The 26,668-nt window shown below is 37.0% G+C and overlaps 1 protein-coding gene across 2 annotated transcripts; it reads left to right on the top strand.

The window, feature by feature from the left end:
• Positions 1 to 1,418: 1,418 nt before the first annotated feature.
• On the top strand, positions 1,419 to 20,849 carry FGF5 (fibroblast growth factor 5). 2 transcript variants are annotated; one of them, XM_077142413.1, is made up of 3 exons: positions 1,419 to 1,785; positions 10,666 to 10,769; positions 20,127 to 20,849. In XM_077142413.1, exons 1-3 carry the CDS (start codon positions 1,419 to 1,421, stop codon positions 20,472 to 20,474), a joined length of 819 nt encoding a protein of 272 aa, XP_076998528.1. In that variant the 3' UTR covers positions 20,475 to 20,849. The 2 variants fall into 2 exon arrangements, with proteins under 2 accessions (XP_076998528.1, XP_076998529.1); XM_077142414.1 differs by lacking the exon at positions 1,419 to 1,785 and adding an exon at positions 3,097 to 3,375.
• The last annotated feature ends 5,819 nt before the right edge of the window (positions 20,850 to 26,668 follow it).

The raw sequence follows: 26,668 nt of genomic DNA, 5'->3' as shown, positions 1-26,668 counted from the left end.
AGCATAGTTTAAAGCTTCAAATACGTTTTCAGAAGAAAATTATTCCAAGAATGCGAGTCAGGTTTATTTCCCAGATAAATGACAGTCCGGAGCGATTGCATACAGGGAAATTCTCCGTTCTCAGGTTTCCTGAGCTTGAAATCCAGCACGCGCATCATTAATCATTCATGGGGTCGGTCCTTCAGTCAATGGCATCTCGGAGTAAGCTGAAGCGAGCTATTAGCTAATCCTTCCTGCCAAGGGGATCTTGGGTCGAGAGAGGACAACTGGGCTGTCAGTCACATATGCTGGTGCCCAGAGCCTGCCGCTCTTGACCCGGTCCCTAGCGCGGTGTGCATGTGCGCTCACTCTCTCGCAGAGACAGACCGAGAGCTTCCCAGAAGGGAAAAAAAAAAACGGTAAAATGTTCAGTGTGACAGAGAATTTCCAACAAGAAAGCAGCTCCAGTCTTGGCATAATGTTCAGCTTGGCTCTCAAAAAGAAACTCATTCCTTGAACTGTTTAATAAATAGGTAACAACAACAGCAACGAATCCAAACAACAGCAAAAACAGCTTTCACTCCCAACCGTGCAACACCAAAGCCTTCCCAAGTTAGGCTGCTAATCCTGATTTGTTCCCCTGCCGAGAGCACTTGACGCAGTGCAATTCCCAGGCGGGACGAGATGCTGGGGGATTCCCGGAGAAAGGGAATGTGATAGCGGGATCTCTTGCGGATGGGAAGGAAGGGAATCTGGAAATTCGGTGTTGGACAGGTAAAAGTGTTCTGCTGGGACTCTAGTGTGCGGCGAAGGTGGGAAGGACAAAAAAAGGGAAGATGCTGCGGAGAACCCTTTTCCACGTTTCAACTCCGTATTTCCGCCTCTGCTCCCGCAGAACTCGGCCGCTGGTGCCCCGCTGAATTCGTGCGGCGTTGGCTGTAGACAGGGACGAGAGATGGCCGGGCGGCGGGTGAAGACTGCTGGGGTGCATGGACCCGGTGTGGGCGTACCTAGCGTCCCGGGTGCAGCTTCCCTCCACCCGGCTTCTCCTCCCACTCACTCTCTCCCATCTCCTCCCTCCTCCACCCCCCTTCCCGCCCCCAGGACCGTGAGGCTCCCTCCTTGTACGGGCCAGTGAGTACACAAAGCGGCGGGTGAGGGGAAGCTTCCCAGGCGTGCACGGAACAGTGAGATCACTGGCGTTATAAATATCCCGGTACTAGCGCTGAGATCTGCTGCGGTGGCCAGTCGGCATCTCTCTCTCTCCGTCTCTGTCCCTCTGTCTCTTTCTGTCTGTCGGTCCTTCCTGCTCGCTTCCTCGAGGCTATGTCCACCCCGTGCGGCGAGGTGGGCAGCGCCAGAGGCACTCAGCTACACGGGGGCTACAGAGCCCAGGACCAGCCTTGCAAGATGCACTTAGGACCCCCGAAACTGGAAGAATGAGCTTGTTCTTCTTCCTCCTCCTCTTCCTCAGTCACCTAATCCTCAGCGCCTGGGCTCAGGAGGAGAAGCGCCTTGCCCCCAAAGGGCACCCCGGATCCGCTGTCACTGATAGGAACCCTGAAGGAAGCAACAGTAAAAGGAACAGCAGTAGTAGCACCACGTCTTCCTCTTCTTTTTCCTTTGCTTCCTCCTCCCCGGTGGCTTCTCTGGGCAGCCAAGGGAGCGGCTTGGAGCAGAGCAGTTTCCAGTGGAGCCCCTCGGGGCGCCGGACCGGCAGCCTCTACTGCAGAGTGGGCATCGGTTTCCATCTACAAATCTACCCGGATGGCAAAGTCAACGGCTCCCACGAAGCCAATATGTTAAGTAAGTTGCTTCTACAAAATCCTACAAATCCATCCTTGACAGGCGGCAGGAGATTCAGAAGGGAAACGGGGCGTTCTATGGGCCGCAGGCTGCTCTTCCTGAGCCGGGCCACCAGGACCCGGCTGGGTATTCGAACCGGAGGGCGGGTTGGGTGGAGGTGCGTCTGGATGGGCGCGCGCACGCACCCCTCGGTGTGGTGTGCGTGAGGAATGGCGAGTCCTTAGGTACAGGTTGCCTGGAGGCTGGTGCAAACACGGGAACCTCCTTTCCAATTTGCTCTTGGCCCCAAAGACGAGCCTCCAGCCGCCCTGGGGAAAAACAAAATTCTCGTTTCTTTTCCTGTTTACCTTCTGCTTCTGAACTAGGCTGACATTTTCCTTTAAGTAGCAAAGCGCATCCCTTTTCCCCATAACTGAGTTTTTTTCTTTGAAGAACCAAGCCTTAAATACCCAACTGCTGCCATAAACGTCAAGTTAGCATCATAGATACATACTTGTGTGTGTGTTGTGTGTGTGTATAAATATCCTACATATGTATGTATATGTGTGTTTTTGTGTATGTGTGTTTATACCCACGTACACAAACACACGCACACACACACCAGCTCGGCAGAAGACAGTAATCTGGAAAACTGGACAGTTTAGAGAGAAATACATGATGGATGCTGTAATTACTTACTCTAGAGTTGGGTTTAGTATCTTAAGTCATTACAGTAGCTTTGTTAGGAAGGTCAGACCACTTCTGGTCCCCAAGGACAATTAGGGGAAAGTTCTTTATTTTAGAAGAACCTTAGAGGAGGTTCAATTCAGCACAGGTATAAACTGTGTAGGATTTTTTTTTTTAAACCAAGTTAGACATATTCTTTCTGATCTTTCTTTCAGCAGTCTCTCTGTTTTCCTCCTCTCTCATCTCAGCTTCCCTTTTACCCCATCTGAATTTCCAGTCCATCACAGATGCTCCTCTGTCTCCTCTCACTGCCTCTAGGAAGCTTAGCAGAGACACGATTAGGGGTTGTGTGTGGGGCTGAGGCGATATCTGCAGGGCTTATCTGTGGAGCCAGATCGCTCTTGCAACGGAGGTCGGTCCACCTGATAGAACCATAACCCGAGCCTCTGAGATGCGTAGGGAGAACCGAAACGTGACCGGGAGATAGCGCTGCGCGCCTCCACCAGAACCTGGAGTGTAGCTCCCAGGAGTATTTAAATTGCCAGGTCTCAGACCAGCCACACCGAGAGCCGCTGGTCTCCTCTTTCCCGGCGCTCCTGGGGAGCGCGTGCCCCACCGCAAGGCTCTCAGCCTGGCAACCGTCTCCAGAGCCGGGTTGGCGGTAGGCACCACAGTGGGGTGTCCGGCTTGGTAACTTCCTCCGTGGGATTAAGTAGACCAAATGTGGAAGACCTGGTGGCTCATGCCTGGAGAGTAGCAGACCCACACCCGCCACCTGTCTCTGTCTAGTCTTTTGTGCAATGCCGCTCCAGCTGGAGGCAGTCGCGGGCGGCGAGGCACCAGTGCCCTGCATACACCTCAACCAGCCCGGGGGCTCCCACAGGCTGCCAGCCTCCCTAGAGGTGCCTGCTTCCACCTTATAAGGTTCATTTCACTTTTATCAAGTAACTCCCCTCTTTTGGTGCTAAGGGGCTAAAGGGTGAAGGTATATCTTTCTTAGATTTCAGGGGTGAGGAGGGTGGTGTCTTTTTCAGCATATGCATTTGTCCTTCTCATTTTGTCCCACCCAACTCTTCTCTCCATCGGATATCAGAGTGTCTTCTCCACTTGCAGTAACCCTTTCAGCTTTCTCGTACAGGAGAACTTCGTCTATTCTGTTCTTGTAGTTTACCCAGGAAATCAGCACTAGCAGAGCACAGTGTTTGTGTTCCAAGGAAAGACCCAAAGTTACATGGTACAAAGCAGCGAGCTGTCGACTAGGAGCTAACAGGGTGTGTCTGGGATGGGTTCTGGTGTAACAGGGATCTGTGACAAGGCTCGCTGCCAAGGTGTTCATCCTCTTCTCTACTTTGATTTTTGGAGCCTAGGCCTTGCCAGAGGGGAAGATGCAGATATAGGAGGGAAAATGAGAACAGGTCAACAAGGAAACAGGATACAACAAGGATATTTTCAACAACAACAACAGCAACAAATAAATAAATAAACACATCTGCCTATATCTATTATTCCCAGGGTATAACTTATTTAAACATCCATGTTGAAAGACATGTATGAAAAAAGAGGGAAATTTTCTAAATAGTGCCTAGGTAAAACTTTCTTGATTTAGTGAACCTTTTCATAATTCATTCCAGTTTACAACAGCCCTTCAGATTCTAGTCTGTTTTTCACATGCTTTACGCTCATTCACTTACTCGTCCTTTTTTTCTTGTACACAGCATTGGACGTTACCTCGCAAGGCTTGATATTTTGATTATCTTTGCGTTGGGGTTTCTTTGATTTCATCTTCTCTTCCTTTTGACTTCCCTAAATTTTTCTCACAGAAGAACACATAATATGAATGCTTCAAATCATAGTCATTTTCTGCTTTGTGATGTCTGGGCTGTTTATATGGCTTTGCTACTATTGATCAATGAAGCATTTATGGAATATCTCTTGTTTAGCAGAATGACATCTAGTTTGGAAATGTGAAATGCTCTCTGCCGTTCAGTAGCAGTGAAAAAGAACCAGTTGCCTGCTAACTTGCAGTTGGTCATGAACCTCCTGAGGGTAGCACTTGATCATTTTCTGACGCTTTCCAAATCAAGGCGCTGGCCATGGACTCTTTCATTTTATACCATCATCTACTTCTATTGTCTATGAGCTGTCAGTGAAGGAGACTCCTATTTTTTGTAGTCACAAGCTTGCTACTTCAGAAAAGAGTCAAAGCTTTGTCATGAAACTGCGTTCTAACAGATTCTCACAAATCCGATAGTTTTTGGTAGTATTTGCCATATAGAACAAAATGAATATATGTTTGACAAATATGATTTGACAGTAATTTTTTTGCCAGTTGTGGATATTTTCAAGTTACACCATCAGAACACTGTGGCTATAGATTTTGAAGCACAATTTGCTTAGTGTAGATGTACAAATTCATATATTGTTAGTTTCTCTTATACAATAGCTATCCTAAGTTTTGAAGACAGAAAGTGGAATTAAATGCAGCACATATAAACTCCATTGAGCGGTACATTGAGGAGGATTGAGAAAAGAGGGATGACAGACCTTAAGATCCAGATAATGGGTAGAAACAAAGGTGTTGCATTTATTTATATTCTTCAAGTTCAGTTTCAATACAATGCTTCTGTTGACTTGTCTTGAGCTACTGAGGAATAGGCAATCAGAAACTCATCAATTTAGAGGGGATACACAAAGCTATTTATATTAAAGCTATTGATACACAAAGTCAAAATATTCACATAAAATGTGAAACTTCCAGTTATCCATTTTGGCTACACAGAACCCTTGATTTTACTGATTATTAAAATATTTGTATTTGCTATTAATTTTTGTGTCATACACATTCAATCATTAGACAGTTCACAAGCCTAGTTAAACCAGAATCTATATATTCTATATTGAAAACCTCATGTGGAGAATTGCTGTTATTAATTTGATCAATGAAGATTGCTAAACTAAATATTTTCAAGACTCAGATTTGATAACTTGGCACAAAATATCTGTTGCCATGTGGCCACAAGTAGAGAAACTTCACTTTTAAATTATTTTTCTTGGAGGATTTTTTTGTGGGCTGCTTAAAGTTTTGAATGAATGCAATATCTATTCATTTCAATATCTTTGTCACTGAGAAAAGGGAGAAGTTTATATAATTGTGTCAATCACCATCAATAGTGCCCTATTATATTAAAAAATCTGGAGGGGACTAAGGTAAAAAATCTGAATATATGTTTTATTACTGAAATAATTTTACTTTCAATGCGTGCTTATGCTTGTAAATAGATTAAATAATCTATGTATATCTAAAAGACATCAAAAAGGGCTTGCCTTATAATTCCTCCTTCATTCAACCTAGATGTCAGCCCTGAAATTCCACTAATAGGGAATTATTCTTTCTGTTAAGCAATCTTCTTTTTTAAATTTTTATTTCATTATTTCCTAAAAAAATGCTGATTTTAATTAAACATAAAGTAAACTCTAGACATCTGTCATTTTTCAGCCTAAAAGTTAGCAAAACTGTTGACATAAGGCACAAGATTTTTTCCTCATACTTGTTATGTGGCTCCAGTTATATATAGATAAAAGTTTATGAAAATGTCAACATAAAGATAGAAGTCTAAGATTAAAATAAAAGTGTGTTGAAAAAAACCCCAAAAAACTTATCAATATTCCTTACTCTACAAAATAGCACCAACAAGAAGAGTAGAAGTGTTATAAAATGTTACGATAGTGTTTCAGACATGCACCTTGTCTGACTTTCCACTCCCTTGAAAATGACTTATCATGGAATAAGAAAGGATTAAAAAGTCTCTGGTTCGATGCACAGACTTTTATTGCATTTTTCTCTTAGATGAGATCAGGGTGTGAGGAATGTTTTCGCCCCTGGCTGTCACTACTTCTGAGTTTAGGAAAAGTGCGAGGTTTGGGGTGACATACTTCTAATCTGGAGAGCTGCACCTGAGTAGGAGGAGTTTGGGGAAGCTGCATCTTTTGGGAGGGGAGTCCTTACCTATGCTTCCTCCTTCACTTCCCTCACTTGGTGATAAGGAGATATTGAGAAACTTGTCGTTCCCTCACTTGTCTACATCACATAATGTATGGCAGCTTATAACTGGGCCCACCAGTTCCTGAGTTCCCAGGGCACTATTGCAGTCACTGGGAGGGATTTAGCTAAGGGTGGCCTGCCCTTGGGTTTGTGGGAGAAAATATTCCTGAATATGCTGACAGCATTACCACTGCTGCTATTATCATTGTGGAAAATACCCTAAATGGGCCCAAGAGTAGACTCCAACCCATATACTGAGGCAAGGGGGATGTGCCAGGTAAAAAGAAGAAAGACATATACATCATTTACTTCCTCTACTAGCCTTGGTGTGGGGGGCAGGGGAGCATCCTGGATCCTTAAAATCTCCCTTAGTTACATGTCTGTCTACATTTGCATAGTCCTATAAACACAGGGCAGCAGACATTAAAAAATTCAGGTCTTGGCAGTAATTGTTTTGGGTGGGTTTGCAGCATTAACCTGAGTATTGGAGAACTGTAGGCACTGTGGGTTTGATCTCAGCCATCGTTTCTCTGAGTGGTAAATCCAGTAGGGAAAAACAAAAACAAAGCACTCTTACTATCTAATTCATTTTCAAGTTTTAGAAAAAAGATGAGAATTGTGTTTGGCTAGTCTGAGCAGCCTGGTCTGAATTGTGCACAAGGAGGTGGCACCTTGGGTGTGTTGGCAAGAGAAGATTTGCCCTGTCAGTGAGAGGGTTGGGTGGCTCTGCTCCCACTGAGTGGTTGGGAGAAACTGAGGCATGCACTGTGACCACATACAGTTGAGCTGAGGAAGGCCAGAGTCCGGAATGTCCTCTTCTTTTGACCTTCTTAAAAGGGGGCCTATTAAGAATGATAACACGTTGTCACTGTCACTTTAAGGTGAATTAATTTATACTGAATCCTTTTCCCCTAAAGGAGAGAAGGCCAAAATATCAGTACTAAAACATGCATCCATGTATGTGTGCACAGGAGGTGTCTTGAAACGGAAGAAGGGGAGAGCGATAGGATCAAATAAAACAATCCAATTTGGCAAGTATTCATTAAATATCTATGATCTGTGGGAAAAACTTGGCCTAAGTTTTGCTTGTGGATACCAACTTGGCATCCTCAACATTAATTGCAAATTTTTTTATCAAATTATTACTGGCTCCTAATGGTAGAAGTCAGGAAATTACTGAAATTTAAAAAACAATCAGTTTTAGAGGCATGCTTTCTGGGATATTACATATAAGCAATTTAATGCACATAGTCTAAAAATGCCAACTGTACAATTATGTAGAATTCTTCAGTGCGTTAAACTTACTGAGGGTTGGCATAGAAAAGTTGGTAGGCCGGTGATCTCTTGGGAGAAAGTAGGGAACTGAATTTTAGGGCTTGCAAAATCTGCTCCAATATTCTAGAAGAAACGACAAGATTGTGAAATCACTGCCGTAATTACCTTGGAAATTAGGATCTTAACATTCTCCCAATATTGCGCCATACTTACATTAAGAGTTACAAGATCTTGCTGAAATTGCCTATATGAAAAAACAATTCTTTGATCTCACCTCATCTCTTTACTCTCCTGCATTCTTCAGAATATTAGGTAGAACAGTATGTTTAAAAATATATTTTTTTCAGCTTTCAGTTATTATAATTTTCTTAAAAGATCTTTCATTCTCAGTGAATACATCATTTTTATACTAACACTTAACAAGAAAAGAAACCATGCAGTATCTAGTAGATGCTAAGCTTTCATATATATTACTTCAATTATCCCATACATAAAATTCACTGCAATGCAAATTCTATATAACATTTGCACACAGAATGTCCAATGTGTCATGATGAGCCAAAATAGGTATTTCTGTCATTTGTTAGAAACTGGAGGCTTATGTAGGCAGAGGTAGTATTTCCATTAAACAAGTATTTGTAGTGCCCTTTTATCTGCATATCTTAAATATTAGTCAGCAAACACACTTAATGAGAATTTTACTTTCTGTACTATCATGCATTTTCCACTTAATACACAATATATTTGCATTTACTAAACCAGGTGATTTTCCAGAGGATGGAGAGAAAACCTTTATCAATCTAGAACCATGAGTAAATTGGGAGTCAACATACCTTCCACCAACTCTATATTGTCTCTTTTGTGTGTATCATTCTACCCACACACAATTTTTCTTGTTCTCCCTTTTTTACCCACATATATGCAGTGTTTCCAATAACATCCCCTACCTCCTAAATATCTAAATACCTAATACCATAATGCTTCCTCAACATTATTCTGTAATTCTGATAGATTTAAATCTAAAGTTGCAATAGATGTACTCTGCAACATTATTAGGAACAATGTTATTACAACATATTACATCTGTGCTCTTTAACTTTACAAACATTCTGTGTTCTTGATTACTATTTGATAAAATGATAATGCTGTGACTCTTTAGGTGTGCATTACAGTCAAGTAGTTTGGGTAGCAAAATCTGTTGTAAACTGCATTTTGAAAATATTTTGAAGAAAGGATTTGTGGGACACCAGCTTCTTTAGCAATTTCTCCCAAAAAACAAAACTGGTTCCTTTCAAAGAAGAATTTTTAGGTTTTTTTTTCCCTAACAAACATGAATAAATTGGTAGTGGCAGTTTCCCTGGGGTGTGTGTTATCCACTCCAGACTAAGAATGTTTATAAGAAAAAGAAATTTTCACCCACTCCTTTTTCCCCATGAACCTCCTGAGTATTTTCAAGAAACCAATTTGAATAACAAAGCAGAAATATTGCTGCAATTATGGTTAGCTCACGTTGCACACTACAAGTGCTCAATAAAGACATTCATATAAATGTGTGTGTATGTATATATATATATATATATATATGTATAGTATATATATATACAATATACCTCCTTGTAAACAGAATTATTTTATATGTACTTTAAATGCTGCTGGGAAAGGGCTATTTCGAGAAAATATGAATTTGTCTATGCAGCATAGAATCCTATTGCAAATCTCTGATTAGTATATATCTTCAGAATATTATAGATTAAAATGTTAACATGTTCTTCCCTCTTCCCTCTGTCCCTCCTTTCCTTCCTCCTTTCTTCCCTTCATTCCACTCCCTCTCTCCTTTCCACCCTGTCTCCTTACCATGTCCCCTCCCACCTGTGTTTCCTCTCTCTCTTCCTTCCTTTTCTTCCTAGGACAATTCTTTTATAACTCTAGAGAATACTCTAGTGAACTGTAGTATTACATTCTCTTTTTATTTTCAATTTTATACAGGTAATTCATAGAAAAATTATGCTTTTCTCATATTCATATAACATTTATATGAGTTTATGATCAACAGGTAAGAATTCCAACTAAATGAGTTACATCTACTTAAAGTAGTCTGTGAGCTATAGTGTATGATTCTCTTGACCCAGTGAAGGCACACTTGCAAATTTATGTAAAAGACACAGGAACTTGATTTGGAAATACTAACTGTGAAATATGACACATGAATGATAATAAAAGACCTCATTTTTTAAGAAAAATCATATAAATGCAAGATGTCCAAACCTTAATCCATTAAACACTTCATTGAGCCAATAATCCCAAATTATTTATAATGCTTTCAATAACTTGTTAGTGCATCTTTAAATGAACTCTCACTAAGTGATTGAGTATGGCATATTGCTTACTTATACTTTTACAATAGTGGTGATTTGGGAAGAAGAATTTATTTTATTTAAGTATGTATTATTTCCAAGGGTTTCAACTGTTTATATTAGTTTTGAATATGGAATTTCTGGCTTTAATATGGAAAGTAGTGCATTATCTCTGAGGGAAAAACAGTAGCTGAGATTATTTTGAAAAACATGTAGGAAAAAATGTATTTTCAGTTCATTTAGAACTTAAAAAGATTCTGTTGTCAAACATTGTTTACTAAGAGTAGTTTATTATATGTTAGAAAAAAATTACTAATGAAACCAAACCAAACCTTTACATTTTAAATTAATCATTTTAAAATGAACACTTTAAAGGCTATTCTTTTTTTAACATAGTGAATACCATGAAAAATAGGATGCTAAATACTAAATTTCATTTTTTTATGGTGATAAGGAATAGAAAAAAATCTATGTAGAAATGTAATCATCCATACTGATGTATAGAAGAGTCTGTGTTTTATTTTGGGATTTCTGTCATCCTAGGTATTTTGGAAATATTTGCTGTGTCTCAGGGGATTGTAGGAATACGAGGAGTTTTCAGCAACAAATTTTTAGCGATGTCAAAAAAGGGAAAACTCCATGCAAGTGTAAGTAGAACCACTTTATATTTGTTAAAGAAGTATTGGAGATTTTACATTTGTAAAACAAAACAAAGTGTTTACTAATATTGATAGATAGGACAGACAACTTGCCCAGAGAACCTAATATTTTAAAAAATTATATGTACATTTAACTAAGAGAATGGTGTATGTTTTTTTGTGTATGCACTTCAATGTCTTATTTGCTTGGAAATATCATTTGAAAACAAATGTGGTAGTTTATTACTTACATTCCAACTATACAGAAAACATTGTGGACATAATATAGTATGTAACAATTTCAGTTTATATGCTTATGGTAATTTGACTTTATTTTATAAATGTGTGTGTCTTTAGTACATACACTTCTTATTTAATTGTGATAAACTGTTCATACTACATTAAATTATGTCTAAGTAATGTAACATTTTCATTTTAAGTATGGAGAGAAGCACCCAATAATGTAAAGATTCTCACCCTCTGTAAAAAAAAAATGTAATTGATATATTTAAGAGATTCTCATCTTGTATTTTCATCACTTCAAATGTAATTACTTCTTAAAATATGAAACATTTTTCATTCTTAAAAAATTCTTCAGAAATTTTTGTTTGTAAATAAATCTGCAAACTATTGATTTCTATGTTTTTGTTATGGAAATGCCCATTACTTGGGAAGCATTGTAACATCTTAATGATAATGAAATATGTTTAGCTTATTTTCCTCATCTGCAGATTCTGTTTATTTGTATTAGCCCATACCCATGGCACTTAGAAGAAATTTGCATTTTTCTGTAGTGTACTAAGTTTTGTCGTATTAAATCATTTTAAAAAGTAATTATTTCTCAAAGTTAAGCCTTTTTGCTCTTATTAAATGAATTGGATAACTATCACTTTTTATTTTTAATTGAGTGTTATTAGTTGCAATTTGCTAGTTGTGATTTCTATTTTAGAGACCTTTAAATATTCAGCGAAAATTTCGTTTGATTCAGTGTCTAAGATTTTTTTACAATTTCACTTTCATTGGCATCTGAGGGTGATTTGTTAATACCTCTTGGAAGAGACATATAATTCAAGTTACTTCTATAGTTAGTTTGAGGATTAATTGTGAAAATACAGGTAAAGCTCAAAAAGCCATATTTGTCACACTGTAAGTGTTTAATAAATATTATCTATCACTATATGATAATCTGAGTGCAATATAAATATAATAATTTGCTAAAATTTCAGTTTGTTAAAATAAATGAAAAATCACTGTTTAAAGTCTTTATCTCCCATTGCAAGAATTATACAATTTTATCTACTTCATTTTCTGAACTGCTTATTATACTCTAGTAAGCTATAATATTCATAAAATAATTGTGATATTTTTGATATTTTTCATTTATTTATTTAAAGGGCAAAGTTTTGCATTGCTCTGTAATGCAAAACAAAACAAAACAAAACAAAAAAACAAAAACAAAAAAATAGGTCCAGGAGAGAAAACAATAATTGAACACATACCTGAACAGAAAAGCTATTCTGTAGTTACTGTGAGGTTTTACAATATTAAAACACCTTCAAAATTTAAGCATCACAATACACAATGCATATAAAGAATTTTTCTTTTATTGGTTTGTTTGTTTGGGGTGAAAAATCATCATCTTAATTTTTTAAAAATTCTTGATTTATGCCCTAACACATGCAAAACTAGACTAAATTTGGACCAGTTTAAGGATAATTGCCACAGAAAAGAAGTATTACAAATGGATGCCAATTAGAAAGGTCAAACTAAGAGGTTAGGAAACATGATCCCTCTGTCAAATGCAAGTAACAAATTTCTAGAAATTTGACCCAAATGTCTAAGGATGGCTGGTTGAAATAATGCAGATAATGCAAAAACAGCATCTGTTATTCTTTCTCATTTTGGCAGGCTGAAGTTATTTCATGGGTGACTTTTTAAACAGTGCAAAGCAAGTCTTGCTCTTGTCACTCACTGGAGCTCTTTGATATAAAAGTCATTCTGATGACTTTGAGCTGAATCGTAGATAAAAATTAAGCCCTACAATAATGTGGGTTCTTTTAAAACCAGTGGTCCAGGTCTGCTTTTTCTTGGACAATACTTTTTTCTCTAGCTGGAGACCTAATAAAATTATAGAGTGATTTAGTTTTAAGGACGTTGTATTTAGAAATAGTATTAATCCTAGCAATTATCAGCTTTATGCCCAGATGGTTTCTTTCCTGTTTTTAGTTTCTAGTTAAACATGTTGAAAAATTGGTCTTGTGACTTTAAATATGATTATTTGATTTCTACAAAATTACCATCACCATGAAGCCAAAAACCCCTATATTTTTAGGATTAGATGTATACTTTGTGAGTGACCTTAATAATTGTGCAGAAACATTTAAATATTACCTTTAAAGTTTTATCTACCAACTAAAAATGTAAAGTAGTCCTATAATTCTGAGGAAAATAGTGCTCAAACTTTATTGAAAAATATTCATGGATAATTATAGATTTCTAATATGGTTTCTATAGTAAGAATCAAGGTATTAAAAATTGATTAGGAAAAACAATATTTCTATAGTTCATTAAAACCTTTTTCATTTGCATAAACTCATTACATAGTAAAGTGAGGAAAGAGTCTCAGATGTTAAATTATTTTCTAACATGACACAGTTAACAAGTGACTGAACCAGAACTATGCCTGTAAAATTTTCTCTCTGTCCTTTTCTTTAAATGCTATAATACTTGGTAGACAAAAGCTAGTTTGAAATAATATGTTTTGTTTCGAATCAATTACATTGTTTTAATCTATTATTTTTAGGGGGCAATCCCAAGTCTTTAATAAGATTCCATATTTCGTCTGAAAATGAATACAGTGGTTTATTCGTAGAGCATTTGTAGCACTGTTAAATAGCTATAAAAATAGACAATTTTGGATTTGTGATTAAAGTTGCAAATATGACCTTAATTTTCTTTCTGGTTGCTTGTTCTCTCTCCCCTTCCCCAGTCTTATTGAGGACTTTGTGGACTGTCTTTTTTGTGATCTACTGTTGTGTCTCCAGTTCTTGATTGTAATGCTTATGGAGGAGGGATGTGGCTGTCACAGTACTTATCAAAGACTTCTACGAATGTAGGTTAGTCAATAAGATGATGAGTACATAGACACCCTTCTTAAGATGAACTTTCAAAACTGAACAGATATGTTTTGTTAACAGAAGATCTTTATTTAGCAAATGCTCAAGATCAATGGACACAACGATGGCAAACAGAAATTTCAGCCCAGAACAGTTGGATTTAGGCAACGTTTATGCTGATTTCATTTTTGTGCTAAGTTTCTTAATTCAGTAAGAGACGTTTTATTTGAACTTCAATCATTCAAGTGTGTATTGCTTCCTGCATTCATTCAAGCACCTAATATACACACAACTCCTTTTAAAGGCTTTACTAGCATATTCTAAAAATACAATGCAGCAAAAATCCATCACAAAGGTGATTTCAACATTTTCTCGCAGCATGAAGGTGTACAGTTTCTCCTTGCCAATATGTCCCAGGAATCTTGGAGGGTAAGAGGAGATGATTATTTCCCAAAGAGCCATAAAGTTTACTAAGAGCCATCACTGAGACCTCTGTCCTCTTTCTCAGCCCATTCCCAAGCTGAGGTACTCTCTGGGATTGAGCCCCCTTTTCTTTCAGGCTCTATCTTTCTGCCTGCCTCTCTGTTCCTACTTCCTTTCCTTCCCATCCTTCAAATCAAACAGGTTTATTGTCTTGCTTAAAGTTCCATTAAGAGTCTTTCTGGATTTCTCAGAGATGGGTCAAGAGGTAAGAGTGAAAAGCCTTTCAGGGTGGTGGTGAAGAGTATAGTTAGATTGTCCCAGATGCTAAATCCCACCTACTAGCTGTGCCATTTTAATCTCTCTGCTCGTCCATTTTCTCACCTGTAAAGGAAGAAAATGAAAGTAATGATCAATTGTGATATCTGGGCATTTTAAATGTGATCATATACATATATATATATATTTATCAGTCACTTAGAGAAGTGCCTGGATCTTTTTAAAAAAGATTTTCCATAATTTCCTCTCAGGTTGCTGTTTGATGATGCTCAACCTTGACTCTTATAAGGTTTTCTGATTTTGGGGTCAGTCAATTGTGACCTACTCAGATACTTAGACAAGCCCCAAATCTTATTTTATGATTAACGTTCTTTTCTCCCAAACTTTTTGTGCAAACAGTAGCCCGTTATCTCCTGGGTTTTCCTTTATCCCACAAATCTAATTTGAAAGCAAAATTCTCAGGCTCAAATTCTTAAAGAAGCAAGGATTTCCCATGGTCAGTCTTCTAATTCTTTCCGAGTCCTCTTGTGCATCTTTTTTTTTTTCCCTTAAAATAATTGCAGTTCCAGGAAACGTTAGTTATTGTGTGTAAGCTTCAGTCTTTACATATAGTAGGCAAGATAGCTTGTTAGCTGCTGAGGAAAAACGTTTTAGCTCATCTTAAAGATCCAGGGAGAAGCATGTGGTAGAATTATTTTTGTTTCTCAGGGTTTTACGGGATCATGTTTGGAAAGAAGGCTAATTGCAGAGTTTACGAAACAAGCATGGAATGCGTGCTTGATCGTTAGCCTTCAGCAAAGGAGTACAGCATCCTCCTTTCCTGATTTCAGAGGGTGCCAGCTGGCTTGCCTGCCTAGGATGAGAGTCTGGACTGGACTTCCTGAGCTAAGGGCAGAGTGAGGAGGAGTCAGCACCCCCAACGCTGGGCATGTTTGCTGAAAGGAGAGATGGAAGACTTGAGCAATAGTTATCATCATCATCAAAAACTAACTTATTAAGCTCTCCAGTTTGCCAGTCAAGACGATGAGCTTTATTAAGGCATTTGAATAGAAACATCTTTCGCCTTCCAAGAGATTTCGATTTACATAAGAAAATGGAAAGTCTAGTGATTCAGGCACCAAAATGGATTCAAGGTTCTGCATTTGCAGTAAATGACACTTCTTCCCTTCATCTTGCACTGGTCAGAGGGCCTGTTTTGCTGAGGAATTCTGGGTGTGATGAATTGACTTGGAGCTTCAGAGATTCATTTAAGCTTAAAGCAGAAAATGGTGTTATATCTCTCTGATGGTTTGGGATGTGGCAATTGTTTTTCATCAATCTTTTAACATGGAGCAACTTGAGGGCAGATCAAACTATAAAAAAACTTAAGGTATAGATATATATGATGTTATAGAAAGAGCCTCAGTCTAGGAATCGGAAGATCTGCGATTTAAGTCTCAGGCCTTCACTGACCCTTGATAAAATGGGCTTCAGATGGATCATTTTCCTTATTTTGCAGACTGAACATTCAGATAACAGTATCCTAATAATAGTCATAGAATTCTCATGGGAAATGAAATGTATGTAATACACCTGACACGTAGTATCCCCTAGTAGCCCAGCTTTTTGGAATTATTATTAAGAGAATCAAAAAGAAAACTCTTATCTTTTTTTTTTTGGTGTGTGGTCCAGGAATCAAACCTGGGTCTGCCACATGTAAGGAGAGCATTCTATCACTGAACTACATGCATGCTGAAAACTCCTATCTTATACTGTGTTTCTTCAAGTGTGGTCCTCACCTTACCTGTATCAAAATCACATGGCATGCAGGCTAAGGAGGCAAGTTTGTGGGTTTCACCTCAGACTCATGAAATACAATCTCTGGAGATGTGGCCTAGGTATTTGTATTTTGAACAGGCCACCCAAGTAACTTTAAGGCAATTCATGAAGTTGGGAGAAGAAAGCCCTTTGGTTGGGAGAAGACAGCCCTATATTAGCTCAGCTTGTTTATTATTAAAGCCAGCTTACACATTTCCCTGATTTCTCAGTATGAGGAACTAAGATATAAAATAGATGAATACTCAGTGTCAAGCAGGATAAATGGCCATGCCCTGGAGATAGCGTGTGAAGAATACGATCAGCCTATATGGAACTTTATATGGTTAAGAATAAAGTGCAGGTCTTCTGGGCCCATGCTGCCCTGCACTAGGGAACACTGCTTGGAAGCAATTGGAGCAGAGCCTGACTTTCATCTCCACTCACCACCAGGGCTGGGTTGTTGCCTTTGTGCAGGGAACATCCTTCACAGCCATACAAAACAGCCCTTAGGTGGCTTAGGCCACCTGTTTTGAGCAGCCCCATTGATGGAGATAGTGGGAACCAGGTAGCACTAGAATGAGTTAGGGGAACCAGAAGCTGGAATGCATGCAGTAAGGAAACTTTTCTGAAAGCTCAACTCAATCTATAGTGGGTTTTATTATGGTCTATAATGTATAATTTAAGGAGTTCTTGCAATTGAAAGGAGGTTTTAAAAATTTAAATTACCCTGGGAAATTTATTATCCCAAATTGTCAAATGGTAAATGTGCATACTTTGAGTACCTGTGGCTAAGAACTATGCTGCTTAATGGCCCTCTGCTGAACGATGCTTCATGCATGCATTAGTTGCAGAGCCTTACTTAGTTCGTAGGGTCACCACCTTGCCTGAACCAGGCTGGAATACTGACTGAACACTTGATCCTTTGAGAAGAAACTAGATCTCCTGATGAAAAAGTTCACTGAAATGTATGTTTCAAATGGTTCAGTTTCAGCATAGCTGGAAGAATTTTTCAGACAAAACATTAAATTAGGAGCCAATTAAGAAAGCCAAAACAGTCTGAATGCCTGTACTCCTGTTATGTGAGATTTGGAGTGGCTGAGGGGCTGCAAGTAGCGTGTGGGATCTCAGAACTCTGAACATCAGATGTCCCTTGAAAAGCTAGAGCCTGACCAGTCATTTCCTGCAAAAACTTCTCTTAAAGTTAGAAACTTAGAACATGAATCTTGGGGAGGAAGGGAGAAAGATTTTGGATGGAATAATCATAGGCATTTGGGAGGGTGAGTTTTCACTCCTATCAATGACCCTACAATGAGATAGATATATTGAATATACCATGGTGTGTGTGCATATGTGTGTGTGTGTGTGTGTGTGTGTGTGTGTGTGTGAGCCACCTCAACAAAAATTGACATGTTCTTTCTTTTCTTTGTCACCATAAGGTAAAACCCAAGGGTTAAATAATGCAATACACTTACAAAACCTAACTCGGTCAAAATTGAACAGAGCAATCACTGTTTTCTTAAAATGCAACTACATTTTAAGAAAAATGAATTCATATGCAGTTAAACATATTTACTATTCTTCAATGAAATCTCCACACCTTTCCAAAATGCAAATACTGTTATGCAGCAGGTAACAGTCCAGATGGTGGTAGCTTTTAATTTTAAAATAAAAAATTTCAAATTATTTAATTAAGTAGAAGAGTATTTAAGTTCTTTTAAAAGCTGAGCAGCTGTAGGCAAATCTACATTTAACTGGAAAAAAAAGTCTTTTTTTAATAAAAAATATGAACAGTAACTATGTGATCTTCTACAGTGATATAAATATAGCACCCTTGGCCTGGTTATATAGCCTTGTAGATTGTAAGCCTGGATGAAAGGAATCCCATAGTTGGTGACTCTTTAAAAGCCCAGCCTGTTAGAGATAAAATCCAGGGAATCATCAGCAAATTTACGGACCATCTAAATACATAGGTTCCCAACCCCCAAATGAAGAGTTGTATGGATTGAACCACACTTGAATGTAAACAACTTGGGTAAACTGCCATCCACAAGGTAAAGGTTGGGAAGGCTCTATTATTGGTTGTCTTCCATAATTTGCACAAGACAATAATTCCACGTGGCTGCCAACAATAATCTGTGTGGGTTGCCTTGCAGTGTTCAGACATTTAGATTATAAATCTGTAGTCTACATTTCAGAGAAAAGTTCGGCATTTTTAGAAAGACCCAGAAAAAAAGGATATTTTATTCCAGTATAGAACTATTTGGTCCAACATTGAAAGTGCAGGGGCCAAAATTTTTGGTGTTCCCAAGCCTAAGAATTCTATGTAAACTGTGCTCCCTGGAATGGTGAAAAGTGTGGCCTGGCTTGGGCAGGAATTCTTAATTCTTTGGGAGTAGTGGACTTTTTTGAGTTTGATGAAAGCCACAGATCCCTGCCCTACAAAACTATTTTGATTCTTATAATAATGCTATGGGTAAGAATTGTGGATAAAGAGGCTTCATTTTTGATCACATCTCTGTCTGACTCCACTGCTCATGCTCTTTCTCCTACACCTTATTCTTTCAAACTCCCCAACACGGCATACTAAACTTTTTCACAGCTTTTACTCACCTACTTTGTCAGCCTCATCTCTTGTTACTCTCCCCATACATCCTAAGTGGAAGTTACACTGAATTACTTAGAATTACTTTTATTTTTAATTTTTTTCCCACCTGGCAGGCACCGGGAATCGAACCCGGGTCTCCAGCATGGCAGGTGAGAACTCTGCCTGCTGAGCCACCGTGGCCTGCCTCATGCTGAGTTTTGAACATACAGTTCCCACTCCCCGAAATCCTTTCTCCTATCACCTACATAGCTAACATCTAGTTGTACTTGAAGGCTCAGCTCGAATGTGATCATTTCTAGGCTTCCCCACTCTCTTAGATGCCCTTCTTCTGTGCTATTATTGTACCCTCTGCATACTGCTGTCATAATTCTATTTTTCAAGCTGTACCATGATGGGATTTTACACGTCTGCTTTTTTCACTATTCTGAGATCTTTTCAAGGGCAGCTATTCTGAGTGTGTGTGTGACTGAAGCATCGCTAGTCATTCTGAATTACTTTTGTCTTTTCTGCATTAAACATACTCTTCTGTATCATGTGTGAGAATACATCTTTTTCCTAAAAAAACCCCCTAAGATATGCCGTATTAATAGGGCCAAATGCTACCTCTCTCTCAGAACGTGCTTGTTTCAAAGGGATAAACACAAAGTTATATAGTTTCACCAGGAGATAATTTTGTATGTACTTATTCTGATTTTGGGGGGGGGTGGCTTAGGAGGAAAAATGACAATTCTCAAAGTCATTTTAAACAGTAAAAATATGTAAATATATTAAGTTCCAATTATAATTTTTATGTGTGTTAATATGGGTCACTAAGAGTGTAGGAAACAGAAAGTGTTACAAACAAGAATAAAATAACAGCAAAGAAATAAAAAATAGCAAATGTAAAACAACTTTAAAAGAAGCAAATGAAAAGGAATGGTACAGGGCAGGCCATGGTGGCTCCGCATCAGAGTTCTCATCTGCCATGCTGGAGACCCAGGTTCGATTCCCGATGCCTGCCAACGTTAAAAAAAAAAAGAAAAGGAATGGTATAGCAGGAGTCAACTGAATTCTTGTTTTTTTAAATAGTAAAATCCTTGAATTTTATTACAAACTGAAAATATTGCCACTACTTACATTTCCTCTTTTTTTTTTTTTCCCTCCTTCTAGGCCAAATTTACAGACGACTGCAAGTTTAGGGAGAGATTTCAAGAAAACTGCTATAATACTTACGCCTCAGCAATACATAGAACTGAAAAAACAGGGCGGGAGTGGTATGTGGCACTAAATAAAAGAGGGAAAGCTAAACGAGGCTGCAGCCCCCGGGTGAAACCCCAGCATGTTTCTACCCATTTTCTGCCAAGATTCAAGCAGGTGGAGCAGCCAGAACTTTCTTTCACAGTTACCGTTCCTGAAAAGAAAAAGCCACCTAACCCCATCAAACCAAAGGTTTCGCTTTCTGCGCCTCGGAAAAGTCCCAACACAGTGAAATACAGACTCAAGTTTCGTTTTGGATAATATTTCATCTTTGCCTTGTGAGAAACCTTTCTTTCCCCTCAGGACTTTCTATAGGTGTCTTCAGAGCTCTGAAGAGAAATGTCTGGAAAGAGCCTCAGCTAGGCTACACTGTACTGAAGTCAGGGCATGTGTTTCAGTTTGGCTGAAGCGGGACTGTCTTCTGATAGCAATTGAACTGGAATTCTTTGTACTAATACAGAACACTGCCTCGGTTCAGCAAGATGTAAAGGCTTTTGCTTTACGCTTAGGAGGTATTTAGAACTCTGTATTTTCAGGAAGTTAAATAGCATGGACTACATATTTTTCTGACTTTTACAGATCAACTTGAAAGAACATACATGGTACATTTTTTATTTTTGGTTTCCAAAGAATATTTTGGTGCAGATAAAATATTTTATTAACTTTTGTTTTCTTGTTTTTGTTTTTAAAGAAAAGTACCTCTACATGGAGCATATTTTCTTAATTTTGTTGTTTTAATTGATAGAACATAAGCATCCATTTTAATATGGCTTATGAATTATACATATGTTTATAGCCCATTTGTAACGTGGATTTCTTTTGCGTTTTTCCTACTCATCGCACTTTTTATTATTATTTTTTAACATACCTCAGATAATGTAAGTTTATTTCTACATCTTAACATGTTTAAATTCTCTTCCCCAGCACTAAAGGCTCAGCTTGCATTTTGTGGGTGTGTGTGCATGTGTGTGTAAATTCCTATTACATGAATTCTACTCTTTTGTGGCTGGATTAGATTGGAAGTGAAGAGAAAGAATAAGGAATTGAAAACTGGAAGTAAGGAATAGGATTGCAGGTACAGGTGCACTAAATTTGCAGCATCTCATTGAGATCTAATTCTTTCTTACGTTCATTTTTTCTTTTATCTCCCCTCTGCTCTCATTCTTGAACAGCTGGAGGGATATATTTTACGCTGTCCATCAAGCGTACAGTATGAAATGAGTGCTTAAAAATACCTCTTCTATGGACCTCTGCTATCCCCACAGTATAGAGCCACAGGGAGCAACCCACTTAGAGAAAAAACATGGAGAACCGAACGAGATGATTCATTTAACAGCTGTCCATGTCACATCCCATTGTCAAAAATATTCTCATTATTCAGTAACCCACTTTGAGCTTCCTTTTCTAAAGTAACCATTGCAGTGAATAGATCTGCCCTTTCATAAAGAAGTGTTCTGATATATAAATAAAAGCTGGACCAGCAATATGGGAAACAATTTGGGAATCTGATGAGTTGAAGACGACACTTAATTCTCAGACCAAATATGAATTCTAGGTGTAAATCATAGAAAATATAAAAGAATTTATGTATTCATCTATTTTCTTGGTAATCATTTTTAAGGAACTCTACGAGATATGCGTTTATCTTATATTCAGAAATGTGGCAATAAAAAACTATAGTTAATATTTAAAAATATGTCTTTCATAGTAAGAGCAAAAGAGCTCATAGAAAGTTTGTGGTTTGTGTTTAATCATGCTTTCAAAAAATTTAAATACTGATAAACCTTTCTTTTCCCTTAGAATGAAGTATGATTTACACTTGGTGCCCAAATTCAAAGTGTAAACTTATAAAAATTGAATTTACTCCCACTTAAGCCCATTGCTTTGTTTCAATGGAAACAAACTATTTTAATTCATCCATCAATTAAAACATCATGAATCTATTCTAGTATGGTATCTTCTTAAAAGCCAATAATCTGATTAGACATTGTTTGCAGTTAATGCATACTTTTAAAAATATATAAAATGAGTACTATACAAGTTTTAATTAATTTACTCATTAAAATTCACCTCAGTTAAGTGAAACAATGAGATTGTGTGACTGAAGTTATGTCCGATTCTAATCCTATGGGTACATCATCTTATATACATATTTTATAAAGGTAAACACATTCCCTTAGTTTACTTTAACCAATTAAGAGTTGTACATTGCATATCAAGTTCTTCATACACATGAAAAATTTAACTTGTAAAATAGGAGACCAAATAATGGACTGTTAAATGAGCTAGGAAAACATGATATTAGTGATGATTAACAATAAGGTAAAAATAATGAATATATATATTGTATTCTATTTGGCTAAATACTGCTGGTAGTTCATATTAAACCAAAAAAAATTGTTTTTCTTATACTCCTAGTTCAATGTGATTTAGCATAAGAAGGTTAAAGTAGTGTAACTACCAAATATATACTATGCAAGTCAAGATTCATTGATTTCAAAAAATTTTTTTAAACTTGGCTTTAAACTTTCAATAATACATCTTTTGTATATGGGCGATACACAGTTACATTTAATTAATGTTCAGTGAAACATTATTTACCTAAATTAACTAATTGAATAATCTCATGTAAAGAAAACTTACTAATACCTACTAATTTCTTAGGGGGCCCCTGCTTAGGCCATTTTTCATGGTTTTTAAGTAATCCATCTAAAATTAGACAAAGTTATTCAATTATATCACTTGAATTTATATTAAACTTTAGGAACGTAATTTGCCTAGAAGATAAAAACAGACACATGTAGATCAACATTGCAGTTTTATTAATTAAATCACATTTAATATAGTTAAGTTTTGATATTTTTTATTTGGAGCCTCTACAGAGGTAAATAGAGGTTTCCACTAAGTTGTAACAAACTGTGGATTTTATTTCAAAAAGTCTATCATCATTTCTTTCTAAATAAACTGATTTGAGAATGTGGGTGTATATAAATTATCATAAATCCCTTAGCAGAGTTAGAGTGGCCTAACAGTTCAGAGTCATGCGACAATAAAGGGGATATTAACATAAATTATTTCCAAATTTAATAATTATTTAGTTTTAGATGTTTTTATTGCGTTTAATGGAAACTAAAATATCATAACTCTGATAAATAAATTTTTATAATATTGATCTTGAAATAGAAAACAATTTTTCACTATTAACATTTTTTACCTTTTCAAAGAAGAATGAATCCAAACCATGACTTCACTCATTTTAAGAATAAAATGAGAGTATTGTACTAAACAAGTATTTTAATTCTGATATTATTCTCTGAGAACCCTACAGAAAATTCCCTGTAGGGTTAATTTTAAAAAATGCAAACAGCATTGTATGCACTTTTGCAATATAAAGTAAACCAATATAACTTGTCAAAGGAATTCTACATCTCTTTTAAGAGTTATGTCATTACTACATCTAAAATTCTCATCATGTAAAAATCCATTTTTTAGCCAATGATTAGATTTAAAAATATTAGAAAGAAAGGTAAATGAGCATGGATCATTTATTTTGTTTTTAGTTCCAGTCCAATTAAGATACTAATAGAGGGAAAGAGTCAACCTCCTCTACCTTATTCTCACTTTATTGGAAAGTTGCAGGAGAGAGAAGTTACAAGAATTTAACCTGTGCTGAGTCAAAGAGAAGAATCCAACCTTATGTAAGTCAGTGGAGGCATTTTTACATCCAATAATCACAGACAACATTAAATCAGCCAGTCAATCTGCTTATCAAAAATCAGTATTTAAGTGACTTTATATAATCAAAAAATATTGGATTAGAAATCAAGGGCTCTCTTATATACTTTTTGGTTAATTAAATTGTTGTCCTGACTCTAGTATAAAATTACTCCAGATCACTCTTCAAGCCTTTGTTTCCTTCTCTGCATTCTAGTACATGATCTCTAACATCTTTTTCAGCCTTATCATCAATGACTGTATGAACCTTAAATTGTTGCAAGTTCTATGATATACCAAACAAGGAGGATGGTTCCTTCTTAGATAAAACTAAAAATCTACCTAGGGAAATGAGACAACCACACGAAAAAAAGTCAATAAAGTTAACACAGATATTTTTGAAAAGGCCTTGTCTTAGATTTTTTTTAAGAATGAGTGTGAGATTGAAGAAGTGATTTAGAAAAAAGGGATCAAATCTGGGCTCAGCATTTCATGAAGGACTTTGCAAATTTGAGTTCAACTGGAGGAGAAAGGTCAGAGGAATATGTTGTTAATAATACATTCAATGTATTATTCTATGTATTATTACATTCTATGTAATGTAATAATACATTCTATGTATTATTACATTTATAATGTATAGGTCTCTGATGTACATTAGGTGCTCAAAAATGCTGATAGGATGGATAGAGATGCATAATGTATTATTTCTAGGACCTTAATTAATTAAACACACAATTATTGAATATCTCTTTTGTGACTGACATTTCACTTCTTCCATGAAGTCTTTGGGAATTCATGAAGAAATGTTTTACATCACTTCTCTAAATAGAGGCAGCAATGACACCCCTTTCCATCACCATTCCCTCACATTCTCTATAATTAAGTGTATATTTTCTAAGGTCTTGTCTTAGCTAGCACTCGGCACTCAGGTAGTGAGACATTCATTTCCTTGCCCTATCCTTTATCAGTATGTTCCTTTCTTTGCACATTGCCCAATTCAAAATCAGGCTAATTAAAGGCGCTTAAGAAATGCTCTTAGCTGATAGCAATTTTGAATATTTTTTCCTTATGAGAAACTTTTTGGGGAGTCTGTTTTCTTTTAATTCACAGAACTTTCCATGATATGTATATAGGTCTCTGACATACATTAGGTGCTAAAAAATGCTGATAGGATGGATACAGATGCATAATAACATGTACTTGATGAAGATGATGCTTGCTGATGGCTAAGAGAATTTTCATATTAAATATGAAACAGCTCCTACAACAGAAGTAAGAACACCTGCTACTTCTCTCATTGGACTTGGACATTTCAAACACAAATTTTGAAACCAAACTAAAAATATCAGGCATTTGCAAACTGTATTTTGATATCAATAAATTAGTCATCCTGCAATTTATTGGCAATCATAAATATAGGTCACTATGCAAACTGTGATGGTTTTACTCTCTGTAGGCTATACAAATAGTCCAGTAGGATGTCAGTAGGTGTCAGTGGGAAAGTGAAGACATTCATTTTTGGTAATTTGTTTTTGGACATGTTTTCTTCCCCTTTCCTCAGATAAACTCTCTCTATAGAGAAGACTGACTTTTTCCTGTACCCTACAGAGAGATTAGTGAATGCATAATCACACGGTGACAGGTCTGGTTCCAATGTGTTTCTCATTAAATTCTCTGTCATTTTCTCTGTGGGAAACTGGAAAATTTATCAGATTTTCATACAGGGAGGTGAATTTCTGCTGAGGAAGCAGCACAATGCCTTTTACTCTCTGGAGTGCAATTATGGTTGTGCTTCCACAGCATTGCTTCCTTTTACGATAGCGCTCCCTTTATAGGCTGCTTGCATTCCGTAACCTGTTTCCATATGTTGATGTAGGTTATACATCTACATCTTTAAAAAGTTTGCTAGTTGTTCTATATTCTCCTCAATAAAATGTCCCTGAAATATCAGTATAACTGGACACTAGAATTTTAAATGTACAATGAGAATATACAATGACTTCTGTAACAGTTACCATCATATTGGGGCATGTGAAAGAATGAGTTTAAATTTTAGAAACAAAAAACAGCACAAAAGTAGTATGTTCTCATTCAATTCTTTTTTGCATCAAGGATGAAGTCCAAAGGGATGAAAACATGTTTTCTGTTATAGAAAGGAAGATAAAATAGTCTTGAAAATATCTTCTATAAATCCCTTTTGAGGCCTACTGTTCCTTTAAATTATATTAAGAAGGGAAGTCCTCATTCTCATTTCTGTTGGCTAGTTGTAGCAATGTATGATAAAATTGGTTGTTCCTGAGAAACAAAGTATGTTTTCATCTTAGAAATAATTCTGCCTAAGATTCTTTGCCTTCATTGTCTAGAGACAAGAGACAAAATAAGCGAAAAACAAATATTTCAACATGCTGGTGCAGAGCACAAACCACAAGATTTCACTTCTATTAAACTTGCAAAGAAGTTTAGTATTTAATGATGCAAAATCAACTAGGTCCAGTAAAAATCCAAAGTCCAAAGGAGCCTACTCGACCTAAAGGTATAAAGACATCTTGGTCACTGATATTTATGGCAGCAATTTCTAACAAAAGCCATTAATGCATTCAATGTTCACTTGGTCCCTATAATATACCAGGCATTTTGGGGTTCTGGGGATAGAACTAAAAACAGGGTCTGTTTCAGGGGAAACATATTCTTGCTTATATTAGCAGGGCAGGTGGATTATATCTTTTGGGTGTTTTATT

The sequence above is a fragment of the Tamandua tetradactyla genome, chromosome 24 (assembly GCF_023851605.1).
Source record: "Tamandua tetradactyla isolate mTamTet1 chromosome 24, mTamTet1.pri, whole genome shotgun sequence".
Lineage (NCBI taxonomy): Eukaryota > Metazoa > Chordata > Mammalia > Pilosa > Myrmecophagidae > Tamandua > Tamandua tetradactyla.
This window is presented reverse-complemented; position numbering and strand designations above follow the sequence as displayed.